This window comes from Momordica charantia, assembly GCF_013281855.1.
Source record: "Momordica charantia cultivar OHB3-1 chromosome 3 unlocalized genomic scaffold, Mcharantia_2.0 BLBB01000003.1, whole genome shotgun sequence".
Classification (NCBI taxonomy): domain Eukaryota; kingdom Viridiplantae; phylum Streptophyta; class Magnoliopsida; order Cucurbitales; family Cucurbitaceae; genus Momordica; species Momordica charantia.
In genome coordinates this window covers 16373332-16395022 of record NW_028275161.1, presented here as the reverse complement: position 1 = coordinate 16395022, position 21691 = coordinate 16373332, and the positions used below count along the sequence as shown (strand labels likewise).

Genomic DNA, 21691 nt, shown 5'->3' with positions numbered 1-21691 from the left:
AAAAAGTATTACAATTTCTACCTACTAATATGTTTTGTTTAAATAATCATTCAGAAAAATAGCTCATTGTCCAATAAATTATAAAACATAATATTTTATATGAAATTGATATGATTCGAACAAAAATGTTAATAATTTTTTTTTGTTCAAATTTGAGTTTTTAAATAGTTGATTTTGTGCCACCATCAAATATAATTCTGTATAAAGTTTGATTTTCATTAAATTCTTTACATGATTTTTTTTTTAAATTACACTTCGTTAAAACAATATTAAGGGGCCAAAGGGCTACAACAGGATAAAAATCCTCTTTAACCTTTTTGACAATCCAATAAGGGAAAAGAAAGCCACGAAAAGGAATCGTTGAACCTAAAAGTTAGCCTCTTGCGGCATCATGAGCAACTTTATTTTAATGTCTGCTGTTGGGTTTGTAGGGAGAATGCAAACAAAGGCCAAATTTAGGAATCTTTTATATTTTCCCCCTTATATCTTTTTGATTAATTATTTTTGGGTAATTGAGATGGATGATTATTATTTGAGCAACATTATTGATATGCCAGTTTCTTTTTTTAACAATGCCAAATGATTAAATGACGCGGAAACAAGTGAAGAGTATGATAAGCCAAATCGAGCATAGCTCAAATAGTCAAGACACCTATCTTTGATCAAGAGGTCATGAGTTCAGACCCCTACCCCTACATGTTGTATAAAAAAAAAAGTGAAGAGTATGATAAACATTAATACATACTACCAACATGAGCAATAGCTGTTTAAGATATCTTGCCTCTGAAATTCTGTCAAATACCATTGTTCTAGCTGCAATATCTCTATGAAAATGGGTATGCCAAAGTGAGCAGCTCAACGGTAATTGGTATACGTTTTTTGACAAATGATCAGTCGTCGGTCGATTTTGTTTTTATTTATTATAAAAAAAAGGGAAATGAGGGGTTTTGAACTCCTTCCTCACATTTGTAGAAAACTTAGAGATCACATAAAATTTGGTTAAATTATAAAATTTGGTTTTGAATTCAGATTAAATTTGATTATGTTATTTTATCTTTTTTTAATTATTGGTCCCTAAAACTTTAAATATTTGTTAAAAAAAACATTTTAATTTCCTCCCTGAATTTCCTTTAATGAGTTTATTATTATTGGAGTCATGTAGGTTGTACGTAATTAAATTTTATCTATATTTTTTCTCTAATATATATAATTTGAATAAGCCAAAAAAAAGAAAGAAGAAAAATTTAGAACAATTAGAAATAGCTACAGAAACGCCAACAAACCAAATCAAATAAACTAAATGAGAGTGTAAATTGTAAAAAAGCCTGCCGTGAAAATCTCACAACTAAAACGGTTTGGAAGATTCAAAAGATTTAAAATTACACTTATTTTCGTCTTTTGTTCGTTTCCTAATCCAACTAGAAAAAGAAAACTTTTAAAATTTAATAAATAGATTCATGAGCCCAATTTTTTATTTAATTTAGTAGTACTCCAATTCCTATAGGAATTATGCAAAATCTTTCCTTTATAAAGAGGAGGGATCATTAAACAAAGTCATTATTAATCGATCGTTAGGCCAAAAGACAATTCAAGAAGATGAAGCTCTCTAATTCCATACTTGCAATTTTTTCCTCGTTGCTTCTGTTTTCTTTGTTAATATCACCTGCCATTGCTGCCAAAAAGGTAATGAAACCCAAAAAAAAGGGTCTTGTTTGGGAATTATTTTTCTTTTAGGCTATTTTTTTTTTAATTTCCAGAAGAGTTTCTTTAACAAGTTGTTTGATGATCTTAATTTTCCTTTTTTGATTGTTTTTGTTGGGCCATCTATGGTTTTACAAAACCCTAATTTTTTTTCTCTGTTCTAATTATTGTTATTTTCCCATGTGAATGGTAAAGTAAAATATGGCATTGTTGGATCGATTTTGATTTTAAGTATTATCAAAAACCTTAAAATTGAGTGTTATTTTTTATATAACTTTAATGATCGTTGTGTATATTTCATAAAAACCCTCAAATTTATTGTTCTCCTATAAAGAAATTGTGAAAAAACAGTATAAATTTTTGGGCGTTGCTTCTTTTTTTTTTAAATTTATTTATTGGTTTATTTTTATAAATATTACCAAACAAATCCTAAAATTAAGTTTTTTTTTTTTTTTTTTATTGGTTCAGTCGTATGTGGTGATATTGGGATCGCATTCACACGGCTTAGAAGTTTCAGAAGCTGATCTCCAAAGGGTGGTCGATTCCCATCACAAATTGCTTGGATCCTTCTTGGGCAGGTTTGAAATTTACTTTATAAATTTATTTTTGTTTAATCTTTTCTAAAATATTAAATATGGATTTTTTTTTTTCATAATTTGAAAATTTTCAGTTCTGAGAAGGCAAAAGATGCCATATTTTACTCCTACAAGAAGAATATAAATGGGTTTGCAGCAATTCTGGAGGAGGAAGAGGCAGCTGAGCTTGCAAGTAAATTAAAATTGAATTTTAGTAATGAAAATTAATTATTATTAATGTTTTCTAATCGTTTTTCAAAATTCTATTTTAAAAAATTGGCACACAGAGCACCCAGAAGTTGCAGCAGTTTTGGCAAACAAAGGAAAGAAATTACACACAACGCACTCATGGAATTTCATGCGTTTGGAGAAGATGAATGGCGTAGTTCCCCCTACTTCTCCTTGGTGGAGGGCTAACTTTGGACAAGACACCATTATCGCCAATCTCGACACTGGTCTCTGTTTGATAACGATTTTGTTTTGGTATATTTCAGAATTACTCTTAGATTTTCTTTAAATGATGTAAATTTTGTTAATCTAAATAGGTGTATGGCCCGAGTCGAAGAGCTTCGGAGAAAATGGCATAGTTGGATCGGTCCCGACAAAGTGGAAAGGAGGTTGCACCGATGACTCCCCCGATCGAGTGCCTTGCAATAGGTTTGTGTTTTTTCCAATTTGTGGGGTTAGGTTTGTGTTTTTCCCATGTAGCATAGTTTAAATAGTTGCTAGTTCCATCGTCCGGGAGGAGATATTTTAAATCAAGTTGCTTTCAAAAGATAGGAATGGATATCACTAAGTTAGGTCGACTCTATAGTGCAAGAAATTATATTTTGATTGAGTCTCAACTATATCAATTTTATTATTTAACCAAAACTAATGAGTATATATTTCCCTAAAAAAAAATTACTATTTAGATAATCATTAGTCATTATGTGTGTGTTTTTTTTAATTTAGATATCTTCAACCCTAGATTTAAACTTAATTAACTTCCAAACTTCCTAAACCCTAAATTTAAATGACTAGCATTGAGGAAGTTGGGTTTAAATCAAGACACCCCTAAACTCTAATTAATTTAACAAAATTTTCCATAAATTTCAATGTTAGAAATATTAAGTAATTGTTTTAAAATAAACGAAGTTTAATTAAACGGTGATATTTTAATATTCAGGAAACTAATCGGAGCGAAATACTTCAACAAGGGATTCATCGCGTACTTGAAAGCCCTAAATTCTTCGGCGGATCTCTCATCCATAAAGAACTCCACGCGCGACTACGAAGGCCACGGATCCCACACGCTGTCGACGGCCGGCGGCAGCTTCGTCCCCGACGCCAGCGTGTTCGGATCTGGCCTCGGAACCGCCAAAGGAGGCTCCCCCAAGGCCCGCGTGGCCGCCTACAAGATCTGCTGGCCGTTCCAAGACGGTGGCTGCTTCGACGCTGACATCACCGAGGGCTTCGACCACGCCATCCACGACGGCGTTGAGGTCATTTCGCTCTCCGTCGGCGGCTCTCCGGCCAATTACTTTGACGATAGCATCGCCATCGCCGCCTTTCACGCCGTGAAAAAAGGAATCCCCGTCGTCTGCTCCGCCGGCAACTCCGGCCCCGACGCGTTCACGGCATCGAATACTGCGCCTTGGATTTTGACCGTTGGAGCCAGTACTTTGGACCGCCAGTTTCAGGCTCCCGTTGAGCTCAAGAACGGCCAGCGATTTCAGGTCCGTCTCTTCACTCCTCCTTCTTTCTAATTTTTAATAAAATATTTTCTTTTTAGTATGAATTTTTATTTTAGTAACTTTTTTTTTATCTGAACTCAATATAGTGAGTACCATAATTTTCAATATTTGGGTTAAAATTTCCAAAATAATTAGTTTTCTCATTTTCTTTACATTGTTTTATTTGTATTACAGTGTTTAACTTACATTTAACAAATATAAGTGAATCAACACCTAATAACTAAAAATAAACCACTCTGACAAATTTTTCTGTGTAATATTGCATGTTTTTTTTCTTCTTTGATGTTGGAACATTGGAATTAGTGTTTCTATTTTTTCTTTCTAAATATTATAATAATTTGTCAATTTTTCAATGACATATAAGAACAATATTTAACAATATTTAACGGATACCGTGTCATCACTCATAATTTAAAAAGTGTTCTATTTTTCTTTTAAAAGGTATACTAGTGATCAACAAGATATTCTATTAAGAAATTAAGCTATTAAACATAATTTTCACTAGAATCCTACCATTTGAAATACATTTAAGTGATCTTTGAAAAAGTCAAAAGCAATTGTTACATTCGTACTTTTGGTAACCATGCCTGTATTTTAATTTTTTACGGCACTTTAATTTATCAGTCAATTTGAACAAGTTCAATTGGTTAAGATGGTAAGTTTGAATCCTCACCCATGTTGTACTAAAAAACCCGACCCTCCTATCATATCTTAAAACACTAAAAGCAACCATAAAAGTTAATTTATTAACCCGTCTTTATCATATGTACCAGTGCCACATATTTACTTTGCTGTGTTTTGTTGGTGATTAGGGTTCCAGCCTTTCCACAGCATTACCGGAAGACAAGCTATACCCACTGATAACCGGAGCTCAGGCGAAGGCCGAGAATGCATCGGCGGCCGACGCGATGCTCTGCAAGCCCGAAACGCTGGACCATTCGAAGGCGAAAGGGAAGATCTTGGCATGCTTGAGAGGAGACAACGCAAGAGTTGACAAAGGAGAACAAGCCGCCCTCGCTGGCGCCGCCGGCATGATTCTCTGCAACGACGAGCTCAGCGGCTTCGAAACCATCGCCGATCCCCACCTTCTTCCGGCTTCCCATGTCAATTACAACGATGGCCAAGCTGTTCTCAAATATATTCAGTCCACCCAGTAATTAAAATTAATTAATTATATTTGTTTTCTTCTTCGTATTTGGTTTAATTTGTTGATGGTTTATTTTAATAATTATTTTAGGAACCCTATGGGGTATCTGATCCCGCCGGCGGCGAAACTTAACACCAAGCCTGCTCCGGTTATGGCGGCCTTCTCCTCTAGAGGACCCAATATTGTCACTCCTGAGATCATCAAGGTTTGGATTTCACTTGATAATTCACTTCGTTTTTTGTTTTCAGTTTTATTTCTGTTACTTAAATTCTTAGCGAAATTTTAAAAATAATAACATACCATTTTTAAAAGCTATTTGTTTTCCAAATTTTAAATATTTTTAAGTTGTGTTAACAAAACAAAGAAGTAGGTGGATGTTTAGTGGTAATTCAATAGGGTATTTATAGTAATTTTGTTAAGTTTGTGCTAGTTTTTAAAAGAAAATACTTTGGTGAGGCGAACACTTATTTTGTACCATTAAATGTTTGATCGTAGTGGTTTAATGTGGATGGCAGGATAATGTAATATCGTTTTTCATATTAGCCTTAAATTGTTTTCAGACAAATTTGAAGATATAAATATTATTTTGGACTTATAAGGTTATATTGTAGCTTTTGTACTTTTAAATCATCAAATTTGGTTAATTCACTCTCAAATTGTGATTTAAAGAAGATATTTTTATCTATGTTTACAAAATTTTAATACAAATTCTATGCATAACATAAAATTTTTTATACACATCGACACGTTTGAATAATTGTAATTTAATTAATGAAAAAACCACTCCTGTGTTTGTGAGTGATTTTGCCTGATCAAATTCATTTTTGCAATTGTCAAAATCACCCCTGTTTTCATTGTTCATGTTTGATAATTTTACGATTATTTTTTGATTTGTATTATGTCAATCTCTGAGAACTGTTTACGAGAATTTCGTCTTGTATGGCTCAAACAAAAATACTTGAACACCGTTCATGATGGGATATGTGTACTAAAAAATTTCAAACTTCCTAATGGTATGATTCAATTTTTTCTAGGAAAATAGGGGGGTGATTTTGAAAATTTTATTTATTTAAATCTATTTTTTAAAAATCACTAATTATGTCACTCCTTAAACTTGTGCAGCCTGATGTGACGGCGCCTGGTGTGAACGTTATTGCTGCTTACACGGAAGCCGTGAGCCCCACCGGCGAGCCCTTCGACAACAGAACGGCTCCATTCATCACCATGTCCGGCACCTCCATGTCCTGCCCCCACGTCGCCGGACTCGCCGGCCTCCTCCGATCTCTGCATCCTAATTGGAGCCCTTCCGCCATTAAATCCGCAATCATGACCTCTGGTTCCTCAATTCACCCCATTATTGTTCAATTTAATCACACAATTTTACTATTAATTGATTGATTAATTAATCCCTAACCTGAAATCGAATTTGCGATCGCAGCCAGAATCAGAGACAACACAATGAAGCCGATGCTCGACGGCGGCACAGACGAACTCGCTCCGGCCACTCCTTTCAGCTACGGCTCCGGCCACATTCGCCCAATCGGAGCCGTCGATCCAGGCCTGGTTTACGATCTGACGCCCGACGATTACTTGGAATTTCTGTGCGCCATCGGATACGATGAGAAGAAGATCAGAGCATTCTCCGACGGTCCGTACAAATGTCCGCCTTCCGCCAGTCTTCTGAACTTCAATTACCCTTCGATCGGAGTTCAGAACATGACCGGAAGCGTTACGGTGACCAGAAGATTGAAGAACGTGGGCACTCCCGGAGTTTACAGAGCCAGAGTTCGGCAGCCGGAAGGAGTTAGGGTTTCGGTGGAGCCGAGATTTCTGAAATTCGATAAAGTTGGAGAGGAGAAGAGCTTCAAATTGACGATCGCCGGAGTTGTGCCGGCCAAACGCGTGGTCGACGGGACGCTGATTTGGACCGACGGCGAGCACTTCGTTAGGAGTCCTATCGTCATTTCTTCCGGCTTGTTCTGATTCTGAAGCATTTTTAGGATTTTTTATTTTTTATATTGAAGTTTTAGTTTTTTTTTTTCTTTCCTTTTTTGGGTTTGAGAGATATTAGTTTAATTTATATGCGATAATAAAATTCATTCTTTACATTTGAACAGAAAGTTTTCGGTGTTTGTCTAACGAAATTAAACATGTGCATGTAATCCCGTAGTATTATTATTATTATTTTTAGTTGAATAACATGTAGATTTCGAAATAAGAACACTCTTGATGAAGAATATATAGACACCTAACGATCAAAAATATGTTTTGAAAATACCACCCATTGAAATATATTAGTGTCAAGCAACATTTATGCAATATGTTGGAAGCCCGACATCTTACGAAAATAAAATTTACGATCTTTCCCAAATATCTAATATAAACAAAATCAAGATCTCCGCATTTTTTGTCGACATTGTTTGAAATTGACATTAATTCTTTTATAGAGTATTATTACTTTGTTAGACCACATGCCGACTTTGAAGAGTACGAACAATATTTTCTCTCGAATATAGATTGAATTAGTTTATTAGAGCAAGATCATTTTCGTTATCAAACATACTTCTTAATTTTATATAATATGTTTTAAAATTGATAACTCCTTAATTTTGTATAATATGTTTTAAAATAATATTAGCCTCCAATTTCCCAACTAAAACTTTTTTCACGATAATTTACTTTCACTAGTTTTTTATACATATTTTGTATTGAACATCTCTCTTTATACATATTTTTCCCACTAATTTCTCCTTCGATATTCTTTTTAAATGAAATTTCTACTTTACGCACACACTTTCCTTCTACACCACTTTTTCATTGATTGTTTTTTACCTAATACATAAAAATAGGACAATTATTTTAGTTGTTTTAGGGATTGCTAATGATATTCTTAATTGTGGAAATATTATATTCCAAGGCATTGAAAATAATGCAATCCTTCAAATAAAGAATTCATTAATGTTACACTATGTTTAAGAGTTATACCACGGTTCTCTTTTTAAATTATATTGATTGGGAAAGATTTATAATGGACATGAGCTACTTTTCTCCTTGTTAGTTGGTTTTGAGATGAAACTCCATATTAATATAATATCAAAGTCTAAAAGTCTTAGACGAACAACCAATCAAAAAATGAGATTCGACCAAGATTGATAAGCTAAAAAAATCACGATATCGAGGGAGAAGAAATGTTCATTCTCAAGAATGAACCTTATCTTCATATTCCCTTTTTCATCAATTTCAAATAAATAGTTATACATTGAACTATTGAACAGCAGTATTTTGTAATCAAGCAATATAGAAAATTTTTATAGAAATTACTTTATTTCGATAGAAATAGTTAACTGATTTTTAAGTTGAAATTAATTATATTGAAAGAGAAATAAATATAATTTGATCCATTGTCGTAACATTTTGGGTACCAAAGAAACAGAAAAAATCATATAGATTGGGTGTAGTTGGAGCAAAATAATGAATCTATTATCCCGAATATATGATTGTGAGCTATAAAGTAATTTGGGACAGCTCGAACATCATAGGTGATTCTTTGTCCATTAATATATATATGCTAAATTACAAAAATACCTGTTTACCAAACATTTGGTAATATTTTCAACAGTACAAAAATTGATGGGGAGAATTCGAAAGATGTAGTAATTAATTTAGTAGTTGACGTGACATTAAGTCTCAATTTTTGCCCTAAAAATCTTCTATTTCACGGTCAATTGAGTTTGCTTTCCTTTGTCTACCTAATTTTACCATCATTCACATTAAAAAAAATGATAGTTATTATTACCTTTGTTCCACATTTTCCCTATTCTCAAACCCAAACTTTTAAGTTAATTATCATGTCATTTCAGATTTTGATAAGTCAATTTTCCATTAAAATATTAACGGATGTTTGTTTAAATTATATTTTTGGAAGGTCAAGCAAAATTAGTATTGAAGTTTTGGAAACCTAAGAAAAGTTGTAGGGGTATTTTTGTAATTTAACCTTATATATACTATATGTCAACATGGCATCTCCAATGGCCAATCTAGTCTTTCCATTTTTGTTTTTATTATTTTTGAGGATTACTTGTGGTTTTGCATGGAATATATTCTAACCCTAAACTTGCTATGACATTAATGCTAGTTCGTTTGATGATGGCTTTAACAAAATAAAAGAGACTATAATTACCAAACAAATCGAACATAAAAATAAGAATTTATAAAATATTGAAGATTAGGATAAACAAGCAAGTTAAAATAATAAATAACTTGTTCTAATAATATTGCATTATATTTTACATTTTTTTATTACCATATATGAGGATAGAAATTCGAACACGAATACGAGTTTTTTGTACCGAGGGTTCAAATCCCTCTCTTTTCGTTTCTGTCAATTATTTGATATATATATATATATATATATATATATATATATATATATATTTATAATTGGGGGAAGATATGGAATAGATAAAATTTTAAGAACATTTCAAAATCAAGTAAAAAAATTTCTATTTTTTTTATTTTTAACGTCTCGGGTCATTATATAGGAATTCGAGAATGAAGAGAGAAACATAGAATATTACTACCGTATAAACAAATAGTTTGAGAGTAAGCATTACACAATCTCCAAGATCAACCTTTTGGTCAAAAATAGATGTCGACCAGTTAGCAATTGAGCATAACTCAATTGATTAAGACATTATTATAGACCAAAATGTTATTATACGTTGAAATCTCACCCGACATATTGAACTAAAAAAGTGACGAGAATGAAAAAGAGGGAACATAAGCGCTAGCATAGTAAAAGACATATAACTTTTCCATTAACGTCGAGTTTCAAATTCCCATCATTCGATTTATTAGAAAAACATTAAAGTTTAGAGGTTAAATTCGTAATTAAAAAGTTTTAAGTTTTTAGAAATAAAATAAAATTTAATTGAAAACATTGAACCATATCCAATAAAATGAAACAATTAAACGTTGCATTTCGTATGTGATAAAAAAACGAAAAAGCTGAGAATCAATGAACGGAGAACGATAAAACGAAACGTCAGAAAATAACCCTAATTGACATTGATCACAATTTCGTGTTTGGTTGGGTAGAAAATTTGCAGAACAGAATTGTTCGTGGATTGTCAATAAATCTGCTTTGAATTTTCTGATAACGAAAGTCAATGATGGAGGGTCCATCTCCAAGAAAGCGAAAGAGGAATTGAAACAGAAGCCAATCCATATACGCGCAATTGCAAATAGGATCATGATGGCTAAAAGTTTCGCTCACTTTGAACTCCCCAACTTCCAAAACTTTTTTCCTCTCTTTTTGTCTCTCACTCCTAACAATTTTCTTGCTCCCCCGGATTTCCCTTTTCTTACTTTGCTTAATTGAATCCAACGAATTCATATCGTCATTGTTTTAACGGGATCATCACATATGTTGACACCCATTTCAATTTGGTTTTCATGTGCTTTCTCACATTCCACTCTGTAGAATCGATTACATGAATTTTCAGCTTCGTTTTCAGTTTTCCATTCCAAGCTCTTCGTCCGGAGGGTTAATTCTTTTCGCCTAGTTGGTATATTATTAATTTTCCGTTCAATTTCCAATTATATACATATATTATAAAAAATATAAATCTATGTGTTCTGGATACAAGAATATGAAGCTGACCGTTCGTGTAATCGAGGCTCGGAATTTACCAGCAACGGATCTAAATGGATTCAGTGATCCGTACGTCCGGTTGCAGCTTGGTAGGCAGAGGTTTAGGACCAAGGTGGTCAAGAAGACCTTAAATCCGACTTGGGGAGAAGAGTTTAGCTTCCGGGTGGATGATCTTGACGAAGAGCTAATTATCTCTATCTTGGACGAAGATAAGTATTTCAATGATGATTTTGTTGGACAGGTTAAGATGCCCGTTTCGCGGGCTTTTGATTCTGATAATGGGTCGCTTGGCACTGCTTGGTATTCTATTCAACCCAAAAACAAAAAATCCAAGCAGAAGGATTGTGGTATGTTGTAATGTCCATAGTTTTCACGTAACTCCGTCATTTGGGTTTGCCTCTGTATTGTTTTTTTTTTCCCTTCCGGAGAATAGGAAAAATGGGATTCATTACAGATTTATTTATAAGAAGTTAAAGTGCAATACACGATTTAAGCTATTCTGTTTTCATGATATGTGATCCAATTTGTGGTTCTGTTGCTAGAGCTGTGATGACATTCACCGTGATTAATTTTCAGTTTCTTGTCATGAAATATTGCTCCTGATAACGCGTTGAGAAAGTGAAGTTGTATGTTCTAATCTTGGCAGGTGAAATCCTTCTTGTTATATGTTTTTCTCAAAGCAACGCATTTGTAGATTTCAGTTCCAATGGTAACGCGTCTTATCCAAAGACGCCTGGCGATGAAATAATGGGTTCACCGTCGAGGTCTCAAAGTAGCAAATCTAGCTCACCGTCTCCAGTGAGGCAAAGAGAAAGTTCGTTTAGGGAACATAGGTTTTCTCAACAGAAGACTTTTGCTGGTCGCATTGCTCAAATTTTTCATAAAAACGTTGATACTGCCCCGTCCATTTCTTGTCGACCTACTATTGAATTGTCAGAGATACCTGAACTGTCCCCATCTGAAGTTTCTGAAGTCAATTCAGAAGATCAGTCCTCAATGGCTACATTTGAAGAAACAATAAAAGTAATGGAGTCAAAGGATCAAGAAACCGAAACCCCTTCAAATTTTCCAGGAATAATGGTCGATCAATTGTATGCCATTTCACCCTCGGACCTCAATTCTCTACTCTTTTCATCAGACTCAAGTTTTCTACGATCCTTGGCTGATATTCAGGGAACTACAGAACTGCAACTTGGAAATTGGAAATTCGAGAATGATGGTGAAAGCTTAAAGAGAACAGTATCATATCTTAAGGCTCCAACAAAACTAATCAAAGCTGTCAAAGCATATGAGGAACAGACATACGTAAAAGCTGATGGAAAGGTTTATGCAGTTCTAGCTATTGTAAGCACTCCAGATGTAATGTATGGGAGCACATTCAAAGTAGAAATACTTTACTGCATAACACCTGGTCCTGACCTTCCGTCAGAAGAGAAATCTTCGCGATTGGTAGTTTCATGGCGAATGAATTTTCTTCAGAGCACTATGATGAAAGGAATGATTGAGAATGGAGCGAGGCAAGGTATAAAGGACAATTTTGATCAGTATACTAGTTTGTTATCTCAGACTGTTCCTCCAGTTGATCAAAAGAATATTGGGTCAAATAAGGAACAGGTTTTGGCATCTTTGCAGCTGCAGCCGCAGTCAACCTTTAAACTTGCTGTACAATATTTTGCTAATTGCAGTGTTGTGTTCACTACTTTTATGGCTTTGTACGTGCTTGTACACATTTGGCTGGCTGCACCTAGCATGATTCAGGGGCTTGAATTTGTAGGGCTCGACTTACCTGATTCAATAGGCGAATTCATTGTGTGTGGCGTCCTAGTTCTGCAGGGTCAACGTGTTTTAGGGATGATTTCACGCTTCATGCATGCCAGACTGCAGAAAGGTAATTTCAGTATAATATGCCGCAGTCAGTTGTTACTGCAAGCTCTAGCTGATTACAGAGTCTTTATTCATAACAGGGAGTGATCATGGAGTCAAAGCACAGGGAGATGGATGGTTGCTAACCGTTGCTCTGATTGAAGGGTGTAGTTTAGCCGCAGTTGATTCAAGTGGCTTATCTGACCCATATGTGGTGTTTACATGTAATGGGAAAACAAAAAACAGCTCAATTAAGTTCCAGAAATCTGATCCTCAATGGAATGGTATTTTTTAAATATGTTTGTCATCTACGAGTTATTACCTAGATCTCCGATTAACTCATGGAAATCTATTTTTGATTTTGAATCTTATGTCTTAAATTTATATTTGATACAACATTTTCTATTCAGATGAGAAACTGAAATGATTTAAGTTCTTACAGAGACCTTGTTTTTCTTTCAGAAATTTTTGAATTTGATGCAATGGATGAACCCCCTTCTGTGTTGGGAGTTGAAGTTTATGATTTTGATGGGCCTTTTGATGAGGCTACATCTTTGGGACATGCCGAGATCAATTTTCTCAGGACTACTATATCAGATTTAGCTGACATATGGATACCTCTTCAGGGGAAGTTGGCTCAGACATGCCAATCCAAATTGCACTTGAGGATTTTCTTGGATAATACGAGAGGCAGCAACGTTAATGTTGTTAAAGATTATTTAAGTAAAATGGAAAAAGAGGTTGGGAAAAAGGTACATAGCGAGCATCCCACCTTCGGAATTACATTCTTGATTGCCTATCTCTCACTGCGTTCATATACTAATAACATTAGTTTGAATGAATTGTAGATCAATTTGCGTTCTCCTCAGTCTAACTCAGCCTTTCAGAAACTATTTGGGCTTCCAGCTGAAGAATTTCTTATTAATGACTTTACCTGTCATTTGAAGCGTAAAATGCCAATTCAGGTGCTTTAGTAATGTTTATAGTTAATTGAATTTCTTGTTTTTGTTGACTTTATTTTCATCCAGTAATTTAAATTATACCTCATGAGTTTCATCTAACAATTAGTTCCTGTGTCCAGGGGCGCCTCTTTCTGTCAGCTAGAGTCATAGGTTTCCATGCAAATATATTTGGGCATAAGACCAAATTCTTTTTCCTTTGGGAGGACATTGAGGATATTCAAGTTGTTGCTCCTACTCTTTCATCAATGGGTAGTCCAATTATCGTTATAACTCTCCGAGCAGGTAGAGGTATGGATGCAAGGAGTGGTGCAAAGACACTAGATGAGGAAGGCAGGCTGAAATTCCATTTCCATTCCTTTGTATCGTTTGGTGTAGCACATAGGTAGTTTCCTACCCTCTTGCTAATTTAGTGCATTTAATTTTCTATGAAAAGATTTTTAACGCCTGTCATGACCTTTTTGTCTATTCTTTTCTTTTGGTACTTGTACTTATGTAGCCAGTGGATTTATTCTTCAAAGATCAATATTCAAGTTGAGGGGAAGTGTTTTATTGCTAGAATAGTTTCCCTTCGAGATCAGAAACTTCGGACTGTGTGGATTGATCTAGTAGAATAATGATAATTTGGTAATTCTGGCTTTGAGTTTATTGATTTTGGTAGTTGTTAGTTTGTTATGTTAGCCTACTTAATTAGTTTTAATAGTCGTTCATTTGTTTATTGAGTTATTTTAGGATTATTTGCTTTGGTTGGTTAGTTAAAAATTGGTTACTAGGAAACCTTTTAAGTATAGGAATGTCTCTGAAATTCGAGCACTTTGATATTGGATAAATAATTTTTTTGAGTAATCTTAAGATTTAGATACTTAGTTGCTAGGATGTATCAATTTGGTGTGCAAGGATGTTCTCATCTCCATCTAGATTGGGTGCAAGAGAGGTACCTTGAAATTAGGATTCTTAAATCATCTCCAACAGCATACTCAAGAAATGGGAGTAGATTACTTGGAAGGAAAGGTTCACCAGTAACACTAATAAGATGATATAGAATACAGGGCATAGCGGACTACTCACGCAATTCTATTGGAATGAAAGAGAAGAAAGGATTGAATGGAACCCACTGCAGAAAAATTGTCCAAGAATTTTGCTTGATTAGAAGTGCAAGCACGTAGGCTGCAAGAAAACCAAAATCACCACCAAAATTTAATGAAATCTTCAATTCAAATGAACCTGAAGTTGAATCTCGACTGCATTTGCTAAGCTAAACTTTGATAAGAGGGCTGGTGACTAACTGATTTATCAACATATGGGAATTCGTTTCATAAGGATGGCTCTCAAGGCATTGGGAACTAACACCTAAACTTTGATAAGAGGGCTGGTGTCTGGTGACTAACTGATTTGTGAACATATGGGAATTCGTTTCATAAGGATGGCTCTCAAGGCATTGAAATTAACACCTCATTTAAGTCATGCAACATAATGTGTGCAGATGGGGAGATAAGGTTGTTGGAATCTCCAAGGGAAAAAAAGAATTGATATGAATGTGATATAACCAAACAACTAGAAATATATTGAAATATAAAAGGTAGAAAAACTACTATACCAAGCAATTTGAGGTACTTGAATCCTCTCCTCTCTTGAGTATTCTTACTTAAATCCTAACCACACTTAATAATTCCCTCCCTCAATCCTTTCCCACTCACTATATTTATAGCAAATCCCCCTAACAACTTTCCTATTTAATTACTAATATACCCTCAATACCCTAATAATATCCCTAATGCTATCCTAATAGCATTCTTATCAAAATTGTGGAGAATTTATTAAGTTGGACACCTTAGTTAATATAGAAGAAGGGTTATTACTGTCCAATAGGGGCAGCAGGGGTATTAAAGGTCCATCGTTTCTTTGTTGGCTCATTTGAAAGGTAAATCTTGAGAAAGTAAATGGCCTAGAACATCTATTGATGCTGATGAAGAATTAATTAAATGAAATTTGAGCTCTCCAGCTTTCCGCCATGTCTTACTTGAAGATGTCGAAGGGGGTCGTTTTTAGAGTACAATCTAAGGAAGAGGTTTCTTAGCGAAATGGTCTTTTGGACATTGCTACCAATTCCCGCCATTGAATTTTTAGGGAAGGCATCATTAAGTTTTCGTATTAAGAAACAAAGTCCATGAACTTCACTTCTTCCACTGGTACCTTTCTCCTCGCTTGTAAACCACCTTCCATGGGTAGTACATGCTTACTAGCCACTATCAAGTGCCATAGGACTCTTCTTCCAAGGGAAATGTCAAGCCTACCCAGAAGCCAAATCCACATTCTTCAACCTAAGATTACCAAACAAGACCACATTCCGGACTCACCTAGACGCTGCTCCGATTAATCAAACGAGCTCCTCCATCCACTCAGTGTTTTACATGTCTAGGGACTTCCCTAGGCGTGAGGATTAAATTTTTAGTCTCGAGGATCACACCTTTGGATAATAAGATGATTATGTTTCTTATTTTTTTGAACAAAGATACATCTTCTCATTGAAATAATGAAAAGATAATACGAGTGTTCAAGGAAACAAACTCTCGAAAGAGTGAAAGAGAGAGAGAAAAGAGGAAAAAACTAATAACTGATTGCAAGGAATTTATAAACACTCTCAAAAAGGCTTGGGCCTGCATAAGAAGGCCAAGGTATTGAAGCTTGGAATCTTAATACCTTGTGAAATGGTTAGAATAGTAGTGTCATTTGGCTGTCTATTTTTCTTAAATCTTAAAGTATAATATCTTCTTATCAAATTAAAGTACAATATGTGTGTAATGCTAATGTACCATAAGTTGTAGTAATTTAGCCAGTTAAGCTTATACCATCAGGCTTAAAAGAAGACATTGTAGGCAGAAAATGAAACAAATTGATCTTATTTATGGTAACAATGATGATATTATACATAGCAAACCGTGGTAATAATGACAATATTAAGAATGGCCTTAGAAAAAAGTGAAAATTGATAGATTTGAGTACTTTTTACTGTGATAATATATATATGTATTGTAAACTTTGTTTATACGTTTTTATGATTTTTATCTAAATTTTTATTTAAATAGAGTGTTACTCGTATCTTCTCGAGGATTATGTCTCGCATCTTGAGAGAAAGAACCTTGTGATAGACCCCATATTACTAAAGTGTATCAACGTAAGCGAGGGAGGAAGGGAGAAACTGTTTAAACAGGTGCATTACGCACTCTTTGGGTGGGCCCTAGGGAATATTTGTTAGTTATATGCATACAGGTATATCTAGGGAGGAAGTAGTAAGGGGGGGATATCTTATTTTGGTGAATTGTGCTGGGATTCTCTGTAGAGAACTTGGGAGAGGTAGGGAGCTCTCTAATCTCCATTGGCTTGTTGATAAATAAAATTGAGGCTTAGGCCTATCACCTTGAGTCCACCTTTAAACCTAACATTTCAATCTCCTTGTTTCCTCCTCTAATGATATCTCTATTTTTTTTCTTTCTGTCATTGTCGCTGCTCTGCAGCTAGAAATTGGTTATTTGTTTTCCTGAAAATCACAACAATTAGAATACATGACTTAATGTAATGGAATTTCACTTTAACTTGTATAATATCAATTGGTAGCCCTCACCCCTTCTCTTCTCTTACAAGAGGTTGGCATTATACTGATTATATGACCAACTGTCCGATCTCTAGTGGTGGTGAAACCAATCAGAGCCATATCCTCAAACTCTTTCATTCAAGAAATCTTAAAGAGAGAGAAATACTGGAAAGCACCAATCGAACTAGCGTAAGACAGCCACCTTGAAAGAGTGAAATTTTTCTTGTTTTCTTGGATTTTCTCTAAGCAGGATTCCCAGATAGGTTAGAGGCCACTATCCAGCACTTCAATGGAGTCGAGTTGCCTGATTTCTATTGCCTGCTTGCTAATGTTGGTTCCAGTCATCACAATTTTCTGCACGTTAGTTTTCAGCCTGAAGCCACCTCAAGCATCTGAAGAATATCGAAGAGGTTTTCGGCTTGTGTGTGCTATAAGAACGTCTAATAGTTGTGTCATCTGCTTTTGCAGATGATACTGCTTCTCTAGTTTGAAAACCTTGCCATAGCTTAGCCATTGGCCCATGCTCCAAATGCCTGCTCAAGTGATCAACTACTACTAGAATGAGAAAAGTGAAGAGGGGATCACTTGCCTCAGCCCCCGGGGTGGCTTTTTTCCTACTCTTCAGTTTTCCATTATAAAGACCTAAAACTTAGTGTTACATATGCAGCTCTCATTCAAGAAGTCCACCTCTCTTTTTTGGCTTTCTTCCATAGAATCTCAAGATGGGAATCCCATTACCAGATCACAGGTTTTGGCCAAATCTCTTTTGACAACCCACCTTTCCCTTTTTCCTAGGTTATAATCAACTGGTTAACCATTAGAATCGAGCCCAAAATTTGTCTTTTCCTCAGAAAGACAAACTGATTCTGGGAACTGGTGAAAGGAATAGCATCTTGATCTGTCTGCCTTGTATTCTAGCAATGATTTTATTACACACCTTTGACAAGGCTAATAGGTTATTCCAAAAGTGGCCATTCCTATTGTCTCCCACATTGAACATTAGGAATGCCATCTCAATGTTCTTGCATTTAGAAACACTTTTGCAACTGATAACTTTGGTAAAAGTTTTAACTCTGAATTGATTTTTAGGACAATCATGGCTCTGTGGAAGGCTAAATCTTTGAGTCCAGAGCAGAAAGTGCGAATAGTTGAAGAAGAGTCTGATGCTCGCTTACAAATTGAAGAGAGTGGATCATTTTTGGGTCTCAGTGAAGTCACCATGTCTGAGGTTTACTCATCCACTCTTTCTGTTCCTGTAAGCTCTCTCTCTCTCTCCGTCAACTTTGTGCACATGAACTTAACAATTGCACATTTTTCCACAGTATTCTATTATCATGTTTATTTTATGTGGTTCATTCTATTATGTTCTTGTATTATGAGAAGCTTTATAATTGAACCACGTTCCTGTTAAAATTTGTTTAAAAATTTTGTTCAATCTTTTTAATCTTGTATGAAGTGATTTCTTTTCTCAGGAGATCTGTTAATTCTAAATTTGTCCATTATTGATTTAGAATTCTTTTGAACGTAGTTTGTTTCAGTTTCATATTACTGAACGTATAATTACTGACTTAGCCTTAGGAAGTTGACTTTTTCTACCCGTCCAATAATTGATTGGCTTAGAACCAAAATAATAATAATAATTTATAATGATGTTGCAAATAATTAAACTAATAATGCTATTAGAGGTTTATTTTATTTTTATTTTATTATTTTCTATAACCCGAAATCGATAGCTCACCCCCAGGTCCGAACTTAGGAAACATCAAAAGTTTTGGTATTGGACATGTATGCTTTTTAATTGTAATTACTAATTTATGTCACAATCACGAAGCCTCCACATTAGATTTTCTATTTATTTCATATTCAAGTAGTTTACAAGTATTAAACATATGTATTATTGAAGGAAGACCATTTGCTATACAATTCTTAGCATCAAAAGATAAAGTAAATTAAGGGAAACCATCGAGAAAATTTTGAAATTATTAAATTAATTGTGGACCAATAGGCGAAACATTTTTGTGTCATTGGTTTTAGTTTATTCAATTATTAATATACTTGTTACACGCTAGTGGCTGATCATACATTATTTCTGCTGACTGCTGGTGCTTCCAGACCAGCTTTGCTGTGGAACTATTCAATGGGGCTGAGTTGGAACGCAAAGTCATGGAGAAGGCTGGTTGTCTTAATTATTCATTTACTCCATGGGAATCAGAGAAGGATAATGTTTTTGATAGGCAAATATATTATATATTTGACAAGCGTATCTCCCACTACAGAGTGGAAGTGACAACTACACAGCAAAGACGCTCCCTTCCTTCTAAAAATGGTTGGCTCGTTGAAGAGGTCTTGACACTTCATGGAGTTCCCCTTGGTGACTATTTCAATGTATGAATATTAAGTAATTATGTTTTTACTTAACTTGAATGTAGTCCCAATGCAAGGTCCGTAGGATCTTGCCTCTGATTGAGAAACTTCTGCGCTCATTGATCAGTTTAATGCATCTTCCCTTGCAGGTTCACCTTAGATATCAAATTGAGGATTTACCTTCCAAGTTGAGGGGATGTAGCATACTAGTATTCTTTGGAATGGCCTGGCAGAAAAGCACTAAGCATCAGAAAAGGATTACAAAAAACATCCTTAAAAATATACAAAATCGTCTAAAAATTACTTTTGGACTTGTTGAGAATGAATCTGCAACAAGATAGTGCTTGTATTTGATGTATTGCTATGTAAATCTACATGGAGATGAAGACATGCATACGGGAGCTGGTGCTTTGACGACGGGTGACATTCTGCTTCTTTTCTCAGCTAACGTCTTTAAGATTCAAGCTAGATTGGGAAACAAGACTATATCATTCTGTTGTTTTGTATTGAAAGCTATACTTGCTTGCCCCCATGGTATTTCTTGATCTCAGAACAGGCTTATTAGTTATTCAGAAGGGTGGAAAGATGATTGATCGGAGGACTCTGATGTGAAAGTTTGGATTTGATGGAAATGGAGCTGGCTTTGGCATCTGGAAACCAGGTATTCAATCTCAATGACCTTAAACGTTGGCACTGGGATTTCATAGTCATTTCCTCGAAATTCAAAAGCCCACTGGGAGTTATAGTTTCTTCCCTTCGATGGGAATGGCATAGAAAATTCAGATTATATACTAGACCCGAAATGGCAGGGTCAAATTCTTTGTTCATTAGTTTATATACCTATAGGTTCTTTGTAATCATTCATTGCTAGGCAGGAGTAATTATAAAAGCTTCTCTTTTTGTTTCTAATAGCAGGAGTTCATTGAGTAATGCTGAATCATCAATGTAGAAGTCTCATGTTAGCTTTGTGGTGTATGAGACAAAAATTTTGATTCGATGTACAAACTATGCAATAAGTAATGATATATATAACATCAGTTGAGTTTTTTGATAGAAAAACAGTCATTTCTGGGGATGAGGACTCTCCTTTTTCTGCTTGTTTGTTTTGATTTCTGGAATATTTATCCTCTGGTGGATTGAATCAACAAATTGTGTAATTGTCAGTACTCATCTGCTTACTGATGCACAGAAGGTTTCAGTTTCAGTAGCCGCTCATCAGCACAAATAATTGCTGCCTTACACCCCATTACTAGAAAAAAGGTTCTAAAAGATTTTCTTTTTGGCTTGTTTGCCATGCTCAAAAGCTATTTCAACTGTCGTCTAATCTCTCGATAGGCTAAAAAATCGAGGGCCACCCGGGAATTCTACACGAGCTCTTTTCTTCTCTACTTGTTTTGGTATGACAAGAAAGTGCCACCCAATCCTATTGTGGAGCGGTTTTAGCCTGTGGTATGAACTTTGAGACGAGTGTCTATTAAATCCTTGTACTTTATAATTTTTAAATAGTTATCTAAATTTTTTAAGTTACGTATATTTGGTCCCTATATTTTATAGAAGACATTGAACATTTAATTTTGTGTCTAATAGGTTCTTACTTTAGTCTAACATTTATGCCACCAAACATTTTGAAACAGCTTGAAATCAAGTGTTACTTTTAAATAATACATGAGACATATAAATATTAATGGATGGAGCTAACAATAAGGATTTATCGTCACAATTAAAAGTTCATTATTCGGAATTCTTCCATTGTCTCACCAACTTTCCTTCATTTCGTTCTTGCTTTGCAAGCAGGGAGGAAATTGTGTAGTACACAAACTAGCAAAAATGGAAAGACAAAAAAACTGGTTGGAGCATGGGCGTTTGCTGTAAACAAAAGAAAAAAAATTCCGAAAGATACTTTTTGAAAGTAAAGAGATTAAGGTGACACAACCTGAAAGTTTAGGAACTATCAGAAACTTTTTAAAATACAAAAATTTAATATAAACTATTTTAAAAGTTGAGAGACTAATTTTATAATGTTATTTCTTTCTATCTATGGATAACTTCTTTACCATCATCCTATTCAATCCACTATGATTTAGACGGATCAAATACTTTT

General features: G+C 34.7%; 2 protein-coding genes across 3 annotated transcripts; both read left to right on the top strand.

The window, feature by feature from the left end:
- The first annotated feature begins 1596 nt into the window (after positions 1-1596).
- LOC111012645 (subtilisin-like protease SBT5.4) lies at positions 1597-7322 on the top strand. Its single transcript, XM_088122233.1, has 10 exons — positions 1597-1683; positions 2170-2279; positions 2372-2469; positions 2564-2731; positions 2822-2933; positions 3445-3994; positions 4825-5165; positions 5250-5364; positions 6282-6495; positions 6598-7322. The coding sequence occupies exons 1-10, from the start codon at positions 1597-1599 to the stop codon at positions 7140-7142; spliced, it is 2340 nt and encodes a 779-aa protein (XP_087978359.1). The 3' UTR covers positions 7143-7322.
- A 2929-nt stretch (positions 7323-10251) lies between these two features.
- Positions 10252-20655, top strand: LOC111012588 (C2 calcium/lipid-binding and GRAM domain containing protein). Of its 2 annotated transcripts, XM_088121808.1 has the most exons (10): positions 10253-11159; positions 11459-12334; positions 12587-12700; positions 12777-12959; positions 13138-13427; positions 13524-13640; positions 13757-14019; positions 18316-18481; positions 19339-19611; positions 19740-20655. In XM_088121808.1, the coding sequence occupies exons 1-10, from the start codon at positions 10790-10792 to the stop codon at positions 19929-19931; spliced, it is 2844 nt and encodes a 947-aa protein (XP_087977934.1). In that variant the 5' UTR covers positions 10253-10789; the 3' UTR covers positions 19932-20655. The 2 variants fall into 2 exon arrangements, with proteins under 2 accessions (XP_022142473.1, XP_087977934.1); XM_022286781.2 differs by having other exon boundaries at positions 10252-11159; positions 11459-12700.
- Positions 20656-21691: the final 1036 nt, after the last annotated feature.